The sequence below is a fragment of the Protopterus annectens genome, chromosome 14.part0 (assembly GCF_019279795.1).
Source record: "Protopterus annectens isolate FY-2018-M chromosome 14.part0, PAN1.0, whole genome shotgun sequence".
Classification (NCBI taxonomy): Eukaryota; Metazoa; Chordata; order Ceratodontiformes; family Protopteridae; genus Protopterus; species Protopterus annectens.
This window is the reverse complement of record NC_056748.1, coordinates 435,646,779-435,666,678: the sequence shown is the minus strand read 5'-3', so window position 1 is coordinate 435,666,678 and position 19,900 is coordinate 435,646,779. Positions and strand designations below refer to the sequence as shown.

General features: G+C 37.6%; 1 protein-coding gene across 1 annotated transcript in view; it reads right to left on the bottom strand.

The window, feature by feature from the left end:
• USP54 (ubiquitin specific peptidase 54) overlaps nt 1-19,900 on the bottom strand; it is a 1,304,502-nt gene that overhangs the window by 706,391 nt on the left and 578,211 nt on the right. Inside the window, exon 9 of the mRNA XM_044056203.1 lies at nt 16,126-16,272. Coding sequence (XP_043912138.1) covers nt 16,126-16,272 — 147 coding nt within the window. The remainder of the gene's footprint in view (nt 1-16,125; nt 16,273-19,900) is intronic.

Genomic DNA, 19,900 nt, shown 5'->3' with positions numbered 1-19,900 from the left:
ATCTTTATTCTAGGTAATAGAAAATGAATAAAACATGCCAGCATCTGCAGAACTATTGTAGATGAAGTACTAGCATCATGTATACCACCTAAAATATGCTGTTATGGGGACATGATTAAAAGTAGCACACAGGTGAATGGTGCAATTCAATGGAAGAGTACCCAAAGGACATAAAAATGCAGTTAAAATGCACCAACAGTCTGGAAAATAATCATCTGAGGTTATATCACCCCTAAAAATACCTGGGAGTAAATCATGGCATGGGACTCAGGATACTCTAGATGAATGCAAGAAATTTTACTAAAAATTACATTACGTACTGCATTTAGTTCAGGTGCTGAGAGCAGGAGTAGACAGCCAGTGTCAATTATACAAAAATGGTAACGGTCACTTGTAAAGATGCTCACTCTCAAACTGTACTCATTCTATCCAATCCAGGTAGAATTATACTGAACATAAACTGCTGTACTACCTGTATTTGTACCCACAACAGTAATCTACTTATTAAAGGTAAGTATACACATATATATATTAAAATAAACAGACGCAACAATACCATGCTGGCATGTTCAGCTCAGCTTTATTGGATAATATGAATCTCTCTGACTAACATCAGCATCAGGGTTTGATGGTTAGCATGTCACATAAGACAGTACATCATAGCTGAAGTTATAGCATCAAAAGTGCTGCACTGACTGTCAGGTTTTATCCTTAAAATACTAAGCCAAATTCCCATCTAGCCATCTTGATACCTGTACTCCCACTACGTGTTCACATGGAAATAAAAACAAACAAAATAAACAAACAAGAATGTACTTCTCAGTGTCTTCAGGAACAATTCCTTTCATATAAAACTAGTACATTTATTTTCCGTGTGTGTGTGTGTGTGTGTGTGTGTGTGTGTAGCAGTTTGCATGTGTACACTGGATTATGCAAGACACTTACTTCATAGCCTGCTTTGGGATGCACAATAAGAGACACCCTGTATCTATATAAATATACATTTTTACTGCATGTAAAGATAATAAGGCACCCTTAACTGGGTGTTCTTTGCAAAAACTGCTTAAAGCATACGATATGACAAATAACATTTCTGTGGTTGTGACTGCAAGGTTATCATCCTGTGTAAATAGTACATCTTACTTCTATTCTTTTTAAAACAATGGCCACAATGTATTTTCAATTGATATGGCTACAGATAATGGACATAAGGGAATTACCAGTACATTCAGAGCACAGGCTGGACATTCAGATCACTAAAGACAACTGACTGAAAGACAATGAACTGTATTATTTAATGATAAGGGCAAGTAGGAGCCATTCTTAAAAAGTTACATCCTGTCCTTGAAAATAGCACACTATACAGAGGAATAAAGTCCACGTAACTGGCACCAACAGTTTGGTCTTCTGCTTTACCATTTAGTTTGTGAAAACTTTAAAAACGCAGTCTGTGCAGACTGCATTCATCTTTGCAAACACAACTGACTACAGCTGTGATAAGTACTGTTCCCTTACAAACAGCAATAGCTGTCTTCAAATCTCAAATGACATGACAACCTGCATGATTTAAGAAAAATTCACGCATTTTTCTTTTCTGTCCCTGTTGTTTATTTGGTAATATGAAATATGATACTTTGCTTTGGATATTTAACTTGACAACTGTTATATGTTAGTGAACATCTAATGAAATACAATAATTACAGAGCACACTTTGCAGAAATACACTGCTTCTCCTTTGATATACCGCTTTTCACTGACTGCAGTTTTAGTGTTTATATATAAAATGCTACAATGGAAGTCTGATGTGGCAGTCAGCAGTTAAAAGGAGTCGCATCATGAAAAAACAAATGCATAAATAATAAATGTTTGTTGTTCTTCTTTCGGCTTTTCCCGGTTAGGGGTCGCCACAGCGGAACTCCGGTCCGCTAATGATTGGCAGTAGATTTTTACGGTGCCGAGGTGCCAGCTCGACGCCGAACCTTCAACAAAGGCATGACTATTTACGCATGTCTTTCGAACACCACTCGACCGTGGGGAGGACATGCAGACTCCACACAGATGGCGCTGCAGCCGAGAATTGAACGGGAGAACCTCTTGCTGTGAGGCGACAATGCTACCGCTGCACCACCGTGGCTTCAAGAAACAGGAAAGAATTATTTTGCTTTAAGATAAAAATAAATAGAACCTTTTCTCATGACACGTGATATGGATAGTTACAGACTTTGGCATTCTGCAGCTTTTAAAACTGTAATTGCCCCTTTACTTGGGGTTTCTTATATTGTTTGGCAGGTTCACTTGCAATACAGGATTTGGAGGTGTGATGCTAGTCTAATGAAAGACAGCATTCGGTTACTACAGCAGTAAAGGCAATTTAAACAAATATAATACATATTCTATAAATCACTTTTTTTTCTTGTTTTCACTCAGGCTAACAACAAACTTAACTTACCTCTCAGAATAATTACATAGAAAAGTCTAGAGTGGCAGGCAAAGGAAAGCTATGGGGAAACTGCATGTCAAGAATTTATGGCAGCTGCATTCTCACTTAGGTACTGCACCCAATTGGTTCTTCTGCCTTGAGACTAAGACCATATTTCATACCTCTCAACCTCTTAGAGTAAGAAATCTGAACAAAGCAGTAAATAAAAGTGGGACAAAGGCCCAAAAATAGGCACAATTTTAAAATATTGCTCTTACAAACTTAGACAGTTGATAGAATAACAGGTTTTGCATTAGCATGCAGTTTCTGAAGAGTATGCAATCTGAAACTCAAATGTCTGTCATTATTTTCTAACTTCAATCTTTAATGATTTGCCACTGATTTTTCAGACAACCACAATTTTATGAAAAAACGACTTAAAATATGAAGCAAAAATCTGGACATTCTGCAAAAATCTGTACAGTTGAGAGGTATGCGGCATCTTTATATTGTGACTAGCTGCTGAATATTGAGAGTTAAGTGACTATTTAAATTATCAACTATTCTTGTTGGGGGACTTGAAAAAAGGCAATTAAAGAGGCAGAATAGTGTATCTGATTTGAATGTTTTTAAAACTATGCATTTTAGAGGTATAACAAGGCACTGAGACTTTATATGCTTTAATAGACTCTGTATCACCAGTTATGTGACTCAAAGGTAGGAGTCTGTGAAGGTGTACATACATCCTGGCTAAAGAGCAACTTGACACTGTGTTCATTAGCTGACGGAGGGGATCGTTCCCTTGTTACAAGTGTTTCTTTGCCTCAGTCCCCTATCCTCTTTTTAGAGGGGTAATCTCTATTTTATCTTCCATATTTCAGGGATGTTTTGGTGTAGCACACATTCAATCATTTAGGCATTTGTATATTTGGGAACAGAAGTGAATGGATTTCTGCAACCCTTGTGACTTTCAGTCTCAAGTGGACAGTACTTTCAGGTACCCATTGCACTAATTACATGGAATATTAAGGGGGCTCAGTGTCCCAATGCAGATAGCTATGATTACTGACAAGTAAAAGTCTTTTAGACTGTAGTCAGTATTTTTTCAAGACTTAAAAAGGACAAACGTACAGTCCATCTTAAAAGGGTGTCAGGGCTGGGATACTCTCTCTTGTGCTGCATCTGCAAAATGCAGGGTCCTTACATTATTTAAAGGAAACCAGAATGGCAGAAAAGTAAAAAAAAAAAAAATTAATAGAGAGGATAGATCATTGTTGTACTGGCACTTTTCAATTCATATGAACCCGACCAAGAAGAGCCTATGACAGTCAGACATTGTGCAGAAATAATAGACTCCATGTGGTATGTAATTACCTATAGTAATGAGGGGATCCCTTTATTTTTTTTTTATCTTTATTTATTTTATTTTTTTTTTCTTTTGTTTACCAGGTTTGACCAACTGGGTATAGTCAAACCCCCTTTTTCAGTGGAGACCTTGGGAGAAAAATTCCAACATATTACAAACATTTTTAAAAAGACATTCGGTAACATACATAGAAAAGACATTAAGTAATATATGTTAACAATTACACATTCATTTGTCAATTACATTACATTCATGTAAGATAAAAGTATCTATTACAGTATAAAAGATACTTCTGCATTAGCAGATGCTGAACATTGATCATTTGAGGAAGTGTATTAGTGGGTTTGTGAAACACATAAGAGATAATATGATTACTGCTTAAAAATTCAAATAAATGGAGATGAGGGAAGGAGCTAGGTAGGTCTTAAAATGTTAATATTGTACCTAAGTGGTGGAGTATAAATCAGGTTCATACATAATTACACACACACACACACACACACACATATATATATATATATATATATATATATATATATGGGTCTGCTTCATATGATCGACAGTTCATGATCATGATCAACAACATTTTCAGACAGACCAAACACCTAAAGCTCAAAACACGGACAACTAATTTGCTCAAAACTCATAACATCGACACATGGCATTCAAAGCATTACGCCCTTTCCCCACTGTAGCGCGACCCTGGAGTTGGAATAAATAGATGGGGGGTGTGGGTGGTGTAGCCCTTCACATACATAGTAAATTTCACAGATACATGTGGATAGTTATAACAAAGATAACAATATTTATCTAAATAATGTGGGGGGCTATGCCATCCACACCCCCCCATTGTGGGCGCTACAGTGGGGAAAGGGCATAATGCTTTGAATGCCATGTGCCGATGTTATGAGTTTCAACCAAATGAGTTGTCGGTGTTTTGAGCTTTAGGTGTTTTGGTCTCTCTGAAAATGTTGTTGATCATATGAACTGTCGATCATATGAAGTAGATCCATATATATATATATATATATATATATATATATATATATATATATATATATATATATATATATATATATATATATATATATATATATATCATAGGGTTAAATTAGAAGCATAGAGGTAGGGTTTTTGCACTGTCACAAAACTATGTGGCTCAGAGATGCTAGTAATACTACTCTTATATTGGCTAGACTAGTTGTAGGGTGTAGGATTCTGCATTAAGACAAATGCTTTGCCAACATAGCCACCTGGAGATCTACAAGAGCAGATCCATTGATTTGATAGGTGAAGATTTAGCTGTGTTTTAAATCAGTCTGCATTCTGAACAGATTTCAGTGGTGGATGGATGTGGTACCATAGCTTAGCTACACTATTCGAATACAGAAAATCATCTCCAGTATTAAATGATTTGCTTATAATGATTAGTGATTTTACTGTAGAACATAACATTCTGTTGGGGCAGTAGTATTGTATTAAATTGTTACATTGTTGTATTAAGTGGTTTGGATATAATACCTAAGGGATGAGCTAGGTTAGTCTACTACCAAGAGCTAGTCCAAAGGATAATTAAGGAATTCTGATTCCTAAACCCTTGTTGGTGTTTAGCCATATCAAGAAATGCTAAAGGCCAGATTCATTAACACCTACACCAAGTGTACACAATATGTATTCAGGAACATGTCTACCACATTTTTTGTGCATTGTAGCCACTCAGAAAGATTACAGTAAGTGTACATGTACACTTTGTGGTAAACTATAGGTGCAAAGGTTAGCGTTGTCACTTCACAGCAAGTCTGCATGTCCTACCCACGGTCGAGTGACGTTAAAGACATGCAGATAGATGTGAGCGTAAATGGGTGTGCCTTCTTTGAAGGCTGGGCATCGAGCTGGCAACTCAGCACCATAAAAATCTACTGCCAATCATGAGCGGACCACAGTTACAGTGTGGTGACCCGTAACCGGGAAAAGCCAAATGTCTTTATTTAAGGCTGCAGAATAATCAGTAGGAAAATGAAATTTAGGAGGAAGAAGGTGTGTCGTGTCTTCACACAGAACGGTGTACACTTAGTGTAGGTGTTAATGAATCCCGGGGTAAATGTATACGGTGCCAGCAACAGAGGTAGCTAGTGTACTGATGTCTCCTAATTAGTGTCTGTCTGTTACCACTTACTACTCAGGCCACTGTATGCTCCAATTACAACTCACCCTACTACCATGACAGGCTAGATCACCCCCATAGAGAATGGACCCACTCATCCAGAAGAGACCTAGACAGAAAATTAAAGTACAAGAGTGATTTGAGTGATATTGGATTGGCAACACCTAATCTAACATCTCAGTGTCAGCTCAATGGTTGGGCTTCAAACCAGGGATAAAGAATATTATCAAATACTTTGGTAAGTGAAGACCGTCTGCTATCCATAATAAAATCACTGCTACAGAAAGTACTGTTAAAGCTCTAGAAGGGAAATGAAAAAACATGGCCAAATGGACTCACTTGCCCATGTGCAAATCCAATCTGTTAAACAGCAAAAAGACTACTAGAACTACTTTGTGTCAGACGTTGATGGTAAGCAGGTGCCACAGTTGGTGTTTAGAATGGGTCTCCAGGTTCCCAGTTTTCTGGGGACTAGGAACAGTCTGGAGTACAATCTTGTGATTTTTTAAGGAGGGAACCAGCTGTATTATATTTTGCACTACATGTTCCCAGATAATGGGGTACACCCAACACTGATGGTCTTTTGTAATGCAAGGAATGTCTGGCATATGTTGCAGTCTCTCCTATTGTAGTCTGTATTCTTCTGCAATGATCTGGAGAATACATCTTTCACTTGTGATGCTGGTTCAGACTGGAAGGCATTGAGAGCAATCCTGCTGTAGAGGTTGGGGGTTCGGTTTGGGATGGAGGAAGCCACTCTATCTAGTCATGGTTGCTCCCTTCTGAAGAAAGGCCCCCTGGGGCCCCCCTCAGGCCTTCCCCAGCCTTCTTCTTGGCACTTCGTTTTGAACGGGTCTTTTTTGTCTTTCACTGGCTTACACTTTCCTTGCTTGTGATAGAAGGATCCTGGCTTAGATGGATAGTTTCTGTCATACTATGGCAAGGCGGGGATGAAAAAGTTGTCTTACCTGCATGACTTTACTCCTTTCTTCTGTCCTCTTAAAACATCATAAGCTAAGGTTTCAAACATCAGCTCCTTGTCTAAAGAAGTATTAAAGAGCTGTGTTTGGACATCCTCTGGCAAGGCTGGAGCCTCAGATAGGCATGTTTCCTGATCATTGCTTCCTACAACAATTTCAGACAACAAATTAAAAAATTCTCTTCACAAAAAGCTTCCTTCTTTTGCTTTTCATCCCAAGATGTCAATTAAAACTGAAGTTCTCCACTATATGTTTAAACACTGCACTATAGAAATACTTCTCAAATCCACACTGACTTCTAATATCACACTTCCCTCTCCAATATTTTCCCCCTATTCTGTACTAATCACTTCCTCTCTAAACCCTTCCCGTCCCCCCTCATTCTCATCTTTCTCCTCCCTTGAGTCACCTCTTCCCCTGCAAGCACAATGTTACCCTTCTCCCTTACACAGTACACCCTCTCTCACTCCAGCATTGCTAAATTCCTTATCAAAAAGAAGAAGAATAAAAGACAATTATCTGTTGTCTATATGCAAATTCTCAGTATATATTTTCTGCTAACAGAAATTATAGAATGCATTACTAACCATTAAGTATTGTATACACTTACTGACTGATAGTACAGCATAGTAAAATGCATTATGTTATTTCCTGAGCTGAGCCTGAAAATGGTCCTCTGGACCAGTACTGTAACCCAGTTAACAAACAGTAAATAAATAACAGATGCTGTGTCAGCTACCATGGATATTGCACAAAATCATCATAGTCTAACTTGACATACTGCCATTTGACACCTGAGCTACTGTATGACTGAGCTTTCGCAGTTTTGCTCTCAGGTTAGCATCAGACAACTCCCCAATGTTCTCTTCTACATTTGGACAGCCATACAAAACTTAATCATATATGTATGTAAAAGACCAGAAGGTCAATAGTTTTTCAATATCCAAGAAAGGTGTTATAATGACCACAAAGAAAAGGCACAGAAGTAAATCTGAAGTGGCTTGACTGTTGATGTTGTTTTAGTTTGAAGAAAATCTCTGTGGCTAACATTCTAACCTCATGAATGCTGACCCTTGCTACCTGTAACCTACTTGCAACCCTTACTGCTTTAGATGACTCAAAACTGTGTTTCAGGCTGTACTATACAACAGGGAAGAAACCTCCAGGCACCAGATGGGTGTATTCTGTATGGTTTCCCCGCCCATAATAAAATGCAAAGGAAATAATTATCTGTATTATTAATGTCACTTAAGTAAGCTTTGGGTTGTTAACTGTTACCTGCCAGCAGAGTCAATGTAGTCCATTTTGTCATTTTGGAAACATAACACAGTTTATAAAATGCTTCTCACAATTCGTACAACATGACTGTGTATCCAAAACACTAAACTGCTAATAACACATCTGTAAAAGGTTTCAATACAGGCAAACCTTATGAGAGAATGTTACGTAACACTCTACTACAGCATTCTGTTCACTCAGCACTGCAATAATCCTTATTCCAGACTACATTTACACAATGTATTATACTACACCACCTCAGAATTGGTAATATTATCAAACAGCTGCACAATATTGCAAAGATAACACTAAAATCAAGCACTAGCCATCTAACACTAATGTAGGAATGGTTAAGGTTATAAATTAGTATTACATTTCATCCTGCAATAGACTGAATTCCTTAGGGTTGATTCCCGCACACCCCAGTAGCATAGAGTGGGAAACAAATATGCATAAGTCACTTAACCAGGTCACTCTGCTAAAAGAAACTCACACTTAGTAAGTAGGTATTAATGCATGTTACTACATTTATTAAAAATAAAGACTACTACATTTCAGCAACAGCAAGGAATAGGTCAGGCTCAGCTTCGACCCATTCTGGTATGAATTTTGGTCCTGCCTCCAGGCTGCATTGCTCCTGGCTTTTACCATCCCATTGTTAAAAAGCATCTGCTGTCCCTGCACACTTGTTACCCAGGTTTATAGCACCTGTACTAACTCTCTGATTGACAGCTGTCACAACAGCAGCATGAATTACAAACACAATGACTGCTGCCATACCAAGGACACCCTGTCAGTCATCTTCTATTATGTTCTGGTTGCAAACACCAGCTCCAACGTTAAGTCTAACCATACCAGTCCACTTACTCTGATAGTGTATAAATTAAAAAGTACAGCTCTTATAAAATGAGCAGTAACCCAGGACAGTAACAGAAAGAGTACATTCTAAAACTCATTACATTCAGCCAGGTAGTGAACAAAATACAGCTGTAACAAAGGTCTCTGTAAGTAATAGCTGTCTCTTAAAATGGATGCACAATAGCTTATGGGTCCTTTCCAACCAATTAAAGTATGCGTTCACATTAAACCAAATCAATATTCAATTACGATGCAACACTGACATACACTACTGACAATGAAAATAATGAGTATTGCGTCACATAAGAAAAGCACAAACAAAGAAGCACTACACAGCACACAAAATATAATCAACAAAAGTAAACACGCGGGCTATTTTCTAAGGACAACGACACCCTTCAGGATGGGAGTCATAGGGACAGAGTTTCCAGAGGGTAAGCCCTTTGCTAATACTGTCGAGCCACACAGCACCCCAGCTGGTTTATTATTTCCTTATAAGATCCATCTTGTCATGCATCACTGCTTAATTCATGTAAGGGATTGCAGTCCACAAAGGAAAACAAATACTTGACTGCACACTGAAACAAAACAGTAACTATAGAGCACAAATGTTTCTGTTCACTGTATGCGTAGGCCATCAATTAATTAGTTTTACATTCACTTGGTAGAGACGATAATCTTGCCATGTCACATTACCTAGTCTTTTTCATGTGGAGACACTATTCTTACTACTATTATGTTTACAAAACATTTAACTTATCTGCCTTTTTATAAACAGCATTTCTAGTATGCACTTGTGAGTATCTTCTACTAAGAAAAAAATACTTGCCTGATTTAAAGCTTGTTAATAACAGGAACATTTATTTCCCCCGACTATCGTTACTAGAGGTAAGTGACAAAATATGAAACAGCAGCTTCTTACTTACTAGGCATTGCTCCTTTCCCAGAAAGTACAGTTCCACACTATTGTGACTAACCTTCCATGTAAACTAACCCCAACATATCTAGTTGTACTCCTCACCCTGCCTATGGATTCCATTCAGAATCAGATGGCTATAGCTGTAACCTACATTATGTTTTGTAAATGTAGCTACCTAAAATAAATTTGTACAGTACAAAGGCAGCATACCAACAATTATAAACTACTAGAACATGAGATCAGTTGTACCACTGAGAGTTAAAACAGTGTTCCTGGCTAATATTCTACTGTGTTTTACATGTCTGTGTACTGTACCACCTACAATCTTTTCAAAACTCAAACAGACTTACCTTCCAAAAGATATCTGCGACTAAACCCGGTAACAATAAAGGCTCTCCTCCGTATACAAAAGGCAACAGTAGTTATATTCTCTCCGATATTTCTGGATAAAGGCAATAATAGCCTATATCCAGAAATATCGGAGAGAATATAACTACTATTGCCTTTTTTATATGGAGGAGAGCCTTTATTGTTACCGGGTTTAGTCGCATATATCTTTTGGTGTGAGTTGTATTTCTACTTTTGGTTACTAGATTTACCTTCCAAACCATGAAAAAAACAAGTTAAGGTTTATTTCTCTATGTTCTTTGTAATATTTACATTTTTCATCATGACTAGAGACCCAAATAGATTTAATTTTTACCAAAACATATAAGCCATCCTATCACGATTGCTTAAGCACATTACATAATGGCATACAATTACATCTGGATGCATTCTCCAGAAATCAATGAAACAGTTTTAAGGTTATTCATATCACCAAGAAATTACTTTAAAAAGACTGCTCATAAGATGGCACCATGCTTCCGAGGGAGGGAACACTGACCATAGCCCCAGCAACTCATGTATGACTAGTGGATAAAGATACTGCAGCAAATGGCTGAGGGATGAGAGTAACTGTCCAAGGTTAGCTTATCCATCTCAAGAGAAAAGAGATAGAGAAAGACAGAGAGAGAGAGAGCTTTGGCCATTGACTGACAACTAGTGGATTAGCAAGTGGTAAAAACTCATGAAAGGTGCTTTTGGCCTACACAGTAGGCCCTGTAGTGCCTTAGCTGCATACGTGTATATACACACAAACATGCACTCACATGCAGATGCATGCACACACACACACACACACACACACACACACACACACACACACACACACACACACATAGAGCCTGGTATTAAAGGGCTTTTATGTCCTTATTCACTAGTAGGGGGGATATAGGGAATGCACTGGTTGCCTCTTATCCTCACTACTGCCTCACAGAGACAGCAGGCAGGTCAGGGTAATTAAAGGTTCAGTAAATCAGTCTGTAAGGGAAACTAACAGCTGGTGGGGATAGGGACAGACAGCTGACCAGTACTGATGTAGGAGGGAACTTTCTACATCTGTTCTTTCTTTTCCTGTCTCTTGATAATCAAGCTTCATGAAGACATTTACCACATGCAACTCAAAATCATGGAAACAATTATCGAGTATTAGAACTCGCCCTTCTCTGCACACATTTTCTAATTCACTATAACAATACCTGCCAGATAATGCTCAATTCAGGTGTTATGTTGGTGGCTGAATTAGGTCACTGTTAAGTACTAGCTGAACAGTTCTCTGAAGGTAACTATTTTTGTTACTGTTGGCAGGTAAGTGAACTGGTCCACCTCTAACCTTTTTTATTCATGACTTGGGCCAGAAGGATAAGCGACTACATATATATATATATATACATATATTTTATATATATATATATATATATATATATATATATATATCTATACACATATATTATATTTTATATATATACATATATTTTATATATATATATATATACATACACATGTGACATACAAGACTGGAGGAAGATGCACACAGGTGGATTATATCTTATGGAGGAGGGCCAGTTTGAAGATGATTGGAGACTGTAAAGTGGTGACCGGAGAAAGTGTAGTTAGGCAGCATAGGATGGTGGTTTGTAGGATGACATTGGTGATCAAGAAGAGGAGGAGGAGGAGGAGTGTGAGGGCAGCACCAAGGATCAAATGGTGGAAATTGAAAAAGGGTAATTGTGAGGTGGAGTTCAGGGATGAGTTAAGGCAGGCACTGGGTGGCAGTGAAGAGTTACCAAACAGCTGGGTAACTACAGCAGAGCTAGTAAAGGAGACAGCTAGAAAGGTGCTTGGTATCACATCTGGACAGAGGAAGGACGACAAGGAGACATGGTGATGGAATGAGGAAGTACAGGAGAGTATACAGAGAAAGAGGTTGGCAAAGAAGAAGTGGGATTGTCAGAGAGATGAAGAAAGTAGACAGGAGTATAAGGAGATGAGGTGCATGGCAAAGAGAGAGGTGGCTAAGGATAAGGCATATGAAGAGTTGTATGAAAGGTTGGACACTAAGGAGGGAGAAAAGGATCTGTACCGATTGGCTAGACAGAGGGACCGAGCTAGGAAAGATGTGCAGCAGGTAAAGGTGATAAAGGATAATGAGGGAAACATACTCACAAGCGAGGAGAGTGTGTTGAGGAGATGGAAAGAGTACTTTGAGGGGTTGATGAATGAAGTGAATGAGAGGGAGAGAAGGTTGGATGATGTAGGGATAGTAAATCATGAAGTACAATGGATTAGCAAGGAGGAAGTAAGGATAGCTATGAAGAGAATGAAGAATGGAAAGGCTGTTGGCCAAGATGACATACCTGTGGAAGCATGGAGGTGTTTAGGTGAAATGGCAGTGGAGTTTTTAACCAGATTGTTTAATGAAATCTTGGAAAGTGAGAGGATGCCTGAGGAATGGAGAAAAAGTGTTTTGGTACTGATTTTTAAGAATAAGAGTGATGTGCAGAGCTGTAGTAACTACAGAGGGATTAAATTGATCAGTCACAGCATGAAGTTATGGGAAAGAGTAGTAGAAGCAAGGTTAAGAAGGGATGTGATGATTAGTGATCAGCAGTATGGTTTCATGCTGGGAAAGAGCACTACAGATGTGATCTTTGCTCTGAGAGTGTTGATGGAGAAGTACAGAGAATGTCAGAAGGAGTTGCATTGTGTTTTTGTTGACTTAGAGAAAGCATATGACAGGGTGCTTAGAGAGGAGTTGTGGTATTGTATGAGGAAGCCAGGAGTGTCAGAAAAGTATGTAAGAGTGGTACAGGATATGTACGAGGGTAGTGTGACAGCGGTGAGGTCTGCGGTGGGAGTGACGGATGCGTTTAAGGTGGAGGTGGGGTTACTTCAAGGATCAGCTCTGAGCCCTTTCTTATTTGCAATGGTGATGGACAGGTTGACAGACAAGATCAGACAGGAGTCCCCATGGACTATGATGTTGGCAGATGACATTGTGATCTGTAGTGAGAGTAGGGAACAGGTGGAGGAGACCCTGGAGAGATGGAGATATGCTCTAGAGATAAGAGGAATGAAGGTCAGCAGGACTAATGGTGAGGATGCAAGGAGTAGAGGTGGCAAAGGTGGATGAGTTTAAATACTAGGAGTAAATAGTTCAGAGTAATGGTGAGTGTGGAAGAGAGGTGAAGAAGAGAGTACAGGCAGGATGGAGTGGGTGGAGAAGAGTGTCAGGAGTGATTTGTGACAGACGAATACCTGTAAGAGTGAAAGGGAAGGTCTACACGAGGGTAGTGAGACCAGCTGTGCTATATGGGTTGGAGACAGTGGCATTGACAAAAAGGCAGGAGTTTGAGCTGGATGTGGCAGAATTAAAGATGTTAAGATTTGCACTGGGTGTGACATGGGTGGACAGGATTAGGAATAAGTATATTAGAGGGTCAGCCCAGGTTGGAAGGTTTGGAGACAAAGCCAGAGAGGCACGATTACGTTGGTTTGGACATGTGCTGAGGAGGGATGCTGAGTATATTGGGAAAAAGATGCTAAGGATGAAGCTACCAGGTAACAGGAAAAGAAGAAGGCCTAAGATAAGGTTTATGGATGTGGTGAGAGAGGACATGCAGGTGGTTGGTGTGACAGAGCAAGATGCAGAGGACAGGAAGAAATGGAAACAGGTGATCTGCTGTGGCGACCCCTAACGGGAACAGCCGAAAGCAGATGATGATGATGATGACACATACATATACGGGTCTGCTTCACATGACTGAAATTTCATTTGACTGACTTTCATTTGACCGAGACCAAAATACCTAATTTTCAAAATACTGAAAACTCACTTGACTGAAACTTATAAAACTGAAACCTTACAATGCTAAATTTCAGAATACTAACTTGTAAATCATAGACATTTGCACTTACAACACCAATGACTAACTCTTTCCAGAACTTAAAAACTACTTACATACCCTCTTAACAGAAACCGGACGATATAAAACCAAACTAGGTGGGGGGGGCTACACCCCCCACCGCCCCAACTATATATACTAACTCCAGGATTGCACTAGAGTGGGGAAAAGGCCATATACCTTTTACTTACCTTACAGTAGTCTAACCGCTGCCACTACTGCTAGGAATGCACAACACTTCTGCCATATTACTTGAGATACTGCCCATAAAAATGTAAACAGACATACCCACATTTAGAAACACTACAACACCACTTTCTACATGACTATTGGTTATCAGACAATCAGCGCTATAAGTTACAGTAATTCTTTTTATCACAAGCAAGTCACAAGAGAAGGGAAAACCGCATCATGTCTATGGCTTACAATCCAGTATAATGACATTCAGTCAAATGAGTTTTCAGTATTTTGAAAATTCAGTATTATGATCTCTGTCAAATGAAATTCAGTCAAATGAAATTTCAGTCATGTGAAGTAGACCCATATATATATATATATATATATATATATATATATATATATATATATATATATATATATATATATTCAGTCGTTTTTTAATATTTGTCAATACCTGTTATTAATATTTGTCTACCATATTATACAGTTATAGAATGCATTATTTTATCATTTACATAATTAAGCCATGGCTTTTAAAGGGTTAGTTTTGGTTTAGTCTACTTACCTGCTAAACAAAACTGAAAAATAAAAAAAAAAAAAGAAAAGTTGCCAGGATGACTATTAGTTGTCTAAAGTGTCAATAAAGGTATTAAAAAGGCTGAATAAAACTGCCTTGATTTACCCAACTGATTCAGGTTGAAAGTACAGAAAACATTTAACTAGCAAATATAATTAAAGGTATGTTATGGTGCAATTTTAACAACCGACTTAACGAGTAAATCTATATTCATTAGCAGATACCTTTTAAATATACTTTCTTAAAAGAAGCTACTTTAACAGTGTGGTCTTAAAACTTATAATTAACTGTTAAGAATAAATAAATGGAATCAATTAGTTTCCTCAAAGATAACTGCTTTGTTTCATTGTTATTTTGAATTCTTTCATCATATAACTTACAAATCCTTAAAGTTAAATTGGGCATTTCTTTAGGGAGCATAACACTTTTATTCAGTGGTGAAGTTTTCATGCAATAATTTGACAAAAAGACACAGACAGATGCCATCATTTCAGCTGACTTTTTACCATTGTTGGTCAACTTCAGTTCTGCAGAAAATGCTGAAAAATACTTAGCAAACTGTCTGGAGATACAGGGGGAAAACTGAGGGTATTTTCTTAAAACTCTGGCACTATTTAAGAACCAAAGTATGTAAGCATGAGTGATGGCGCATGAAGAACCATACCATGTAGTCATTTAACCCAAAGACAGTCTTGCATGGAGGCATATATTTTACAAAGAAGTGAATATAAATTGTGGATAATAAAGAAACTCCTGTACTATTCTATAAAAACATAGGGATGAATAAAATGCAGCATACTGCTGAACAGGGGAGCGTCACGTTGAAGAACAGTAAAACTTGCTTTTTAATCAATAATTTATGAAAGCCTGAAAATACCCAAGATAAAAAAATTAAACAAAATGTTTTACAGAGTCCTAACATAAGCAATGCCAAAGTCTTATGGTTTCTAATGCATTACACTGGTGGATGAATACGCAATCAAATGAGATGCACTTACACCATTTTTAAAAGCATTTCTCTACTTGGTCAACAAATGCTTCTAATGTGAAAATATACCAAGAACCTAGTTGTTAGTGTTTGAGATAACATATACTCACATCTCCCAACTTCAGACAGGTGCCAAGACTGTGAATAACATCTTCAACAAGGTCTGAGTGGTCCGAGTCCCATACAAGCCCAATGGTGATGATTTCAGGGGCATTCAGTAACACCCTTCGGATGCGAATCTTCTCACCACAATTGCTCTGCAATACAAACACAACATGACAAAGCTTTGTTACAGCATCTCATAACCTGGGAATTCATCCTTTACAACTAAGAGAACAGATGGCATAAGTTGTGTAAAAGTTCTGTAAAAATCATGCTTTTCTTTCTTTTATTTTACTCTACAAGCATTTCTGATTATTGTGGGTCAGTTACAAGATAACACAGCCTAGCATCCCAAACCACATTACACAAATGAACACACACACAGCACATACTTCATCCAAAACTAGCATACATATTCCCAAGCACTGCTTGTGAGGGAGGAACCCCTCCTTGACTCAATTTAGAGGCAAAGTCTTCCCAAATTTATAAACAAGCTAAGAGGTCATGCCACATTAGTGTAAGGTGCGGAACACCAACATGGCGATACAAATATATATAAACCTACTTTCTTTAGCTGAATGCCTGACACTGTTTAAATCTGGCAAACTGTCATTCAGACAGACAGACTTTGGGACACTGAACTGATCTCCTGCTCAGCTACTTCTGGTGATTTTTTTCAAACAGCTGATTGACGTCTTCTGGCATTTTGCATGATACTCAGACTTGAGGAGGGATAATTAGTAATGGACAGAATGATTCAGTCAAGAAAATTGTATGCAGTTTTTAAGTATCCTTAAAGCTCTGCAGGATGAAAATGGGTGCTGCACCCTTTATTAAATGGTTTTAAAAAACAGTTACGTGAAAAATGAATTTCGCAGGGTCATTCTTGACCTGTCTGGTAAATAAATGTATTTATTTGTTTAATTATTTAATTTGATTGATTATTTTTTTGGTTGCTGATGCTCACGACACTTGAACATGAGGTGATCCTCGTGCATTCCTCAGTTGACGGTTTCACAAAGCAAACTGTTCTCCTGGACTTAATCTAATACTTTCATAATTGTTTGGGTATGTTCATCAGATGTGACTCTCTTCAAACATAATGCTGGCAAATGGGGTAACGGCATCAAATTAATAAATGGGCATTTAAAGATATACACTACAAACAAACAACTAAAAGAATATAGGACATTACATTTCTAACACTGCATCTACCATAATAAAGTTATGGACACAAGACAGACATAGGCCTATACCTAGCATTCCTTCAAAAGCAAAGTGATTGCTTAATACTGCATGTATATATATATATATATATATATATATATATATATATATATATATACACACACACACACACACACACACACACACACACACATATATATATATTTATATGTATACACACACACACACACACACACACATATATATATATATATATATATATATATATACACATATATATATATATATATATATATATATATATATATATACACACATATACATATATATATATATATATATTTATATATATGTATACACACACATATATATATATATATATATATATGTATACACACACACATATATATATATATATATATATATATATATATATATATATGTGTGTGTGTGTGTATGTATATACTGATAGCGGCATTCATCAGCATATAGAAAATAAGTAGATGCAGACATCTGATTTACGTTTTATGTTACATAGAGTTGTACAATAAAGAGATCCACAAACACAAATGACAGCAATGAATGCACATTCTGCTTTGCAAGTTAAACAATATATACAAAGCAACCTGAATGACAGCTGTTTCAGTGGTCTGCTCTCAGGTCATTGAAATTCTAAGCATGAAACCTGGAGTTGGCAATAGTGAGATACTGCATTTTGAACTACCAGATCAGTTAACCAATCAATCTGAAACTTCATGCTGTTTTCTAAAGATTTTCAATGAACTTTGTGAAATGGCCAGGCTCTTGTGATATCCCGCATTAATGTTTCTGCTATTCCACAGATAGATAATAGTGACTCAAGAGAGTGTGTGCTCCTGGCGGGGGGGGGGAGTATATTTTGTGAACACTGGCCTAAGTTCACAAAGGCTGACATTTATGCAGCTGTGGAATTCAGGGTCATTACATCTTTATGTAATGATGTTCTTCTTGTGCACTAATACAGTAGGCAGAGATTCCCCCGACCATTTTACTTGTTTCTTTCTAGGAAGGTGGCAAGGAAAGGGCTATGTATAACTTTTATGGAGCTTGCTCTGGAAAGGATGTGAGGAAGAACTATGTCCTAAGCACAATTATTTCCATTCCACAGAGAGCACTGTCCTCTCTCAATATTAACATAGCTTGAAACAACACTTTGTTTCCCATCTGCACAATCTGTATCCTTGTCAGCCTCCTCGCTGTACACAGTGTTTGGATTGAATGAAATCTCATGATATTTTTTCAGGAATTTGTCTCCTTGCTTGTATAGCATTTCACTTACCACATCTGAAAGTTTCTTGCTAAGAAAATAACATACATAGCTAAGCATCTTTAGTTCTCTGTTTTTATAGGGTCAGTAAATTATTTATGCTGTAAAGCTTCACAGCTCTGTTGTCAATTATACCTGTATGTTTTCCTTCCCTGAGGGCCACAATCCTATTGAGCCTTTGATTAGTCTTGAATGTTATGTATACTTCCAAAATAATGCATACATTAAATATATGGGAATATGTGAAAAGTAAAGTGACGGTTACAGACTGTAGAGGTGCATGTTATATGTTACTGAGGTACTCAATGTTAAGAAGCACTCAAAAGCTTTTCGATATAAAGTTCAGTATGAAGTAGGACGGCTCACTTGATGCTAAATGACTAACTATGCAAAGACATTTATGAAAGTATAAAGTATGCATTTCAAACTGTATATTGTTCTTGGCTCACTTCTATGAACAGTTTGATCTACATAAACTGAGGATTCAGAAATGCTCTAATTAATTGTGAACCTGCTGCAAAAAAGATGCATGTTAAGGCTAGAAATTAACAATTTTGCTGTCAAGACCAAGCACAATGATCTTTTTGATGTGTTTTCATTTATGATTGACTAGGTAAGTGAAATTTTCTAAGGCAGGAAATGTGATACTCTGGGCAACTGAGAAGTATTGTAGAGACAAAAAACCCCTCTAACTAAAATTCCATTCTTAAAAAAAATAGTCTGTTATCTTAGCTATTTGCTCTCAACTCACAAGTACTTTTTCAAGAAAGTGTAACACTTATGTGTGAAAACAGACCTTTAAAAATCACAGCAAGTCAGTCACTGGCATTTCTGCTGTGGGTTTGGCAGTAATTCTCACTACTGCCCTCCTAATTGAATGGAAGTGTAATCTGACAGCAGAGTCTAGGCTATTATAAACTCACCAACTGTGTCCTCATATTAAGGGCAAGAAATAGCTTTTCATGAAAAGAAGGTCACATCAGCATGTCTGCACCATGAGGGCATCCAGGGTTAGAAAAAAAAGTTAAAGATAGTAGTAAGTAGTTATTGTACTGCTGTCAGGTTTGGAATGTGTACAACTTCAAGATATAAAATATGTTTTTTAGTTTCTGCCCATAAAGTTCTTTAAGGGCACAGCAAAGTGAACACTGAAGGGCAGAGGACTAGCAAAGACTGCAAACATGGCTTATGACCAAAAGAACCAAACTGAGTTGCAATGCAGGCTGTCTGACTTCTGGATTGATTTCTACGGGCATGTCTTTACATTAGATTATAAAAGTAACCACAGC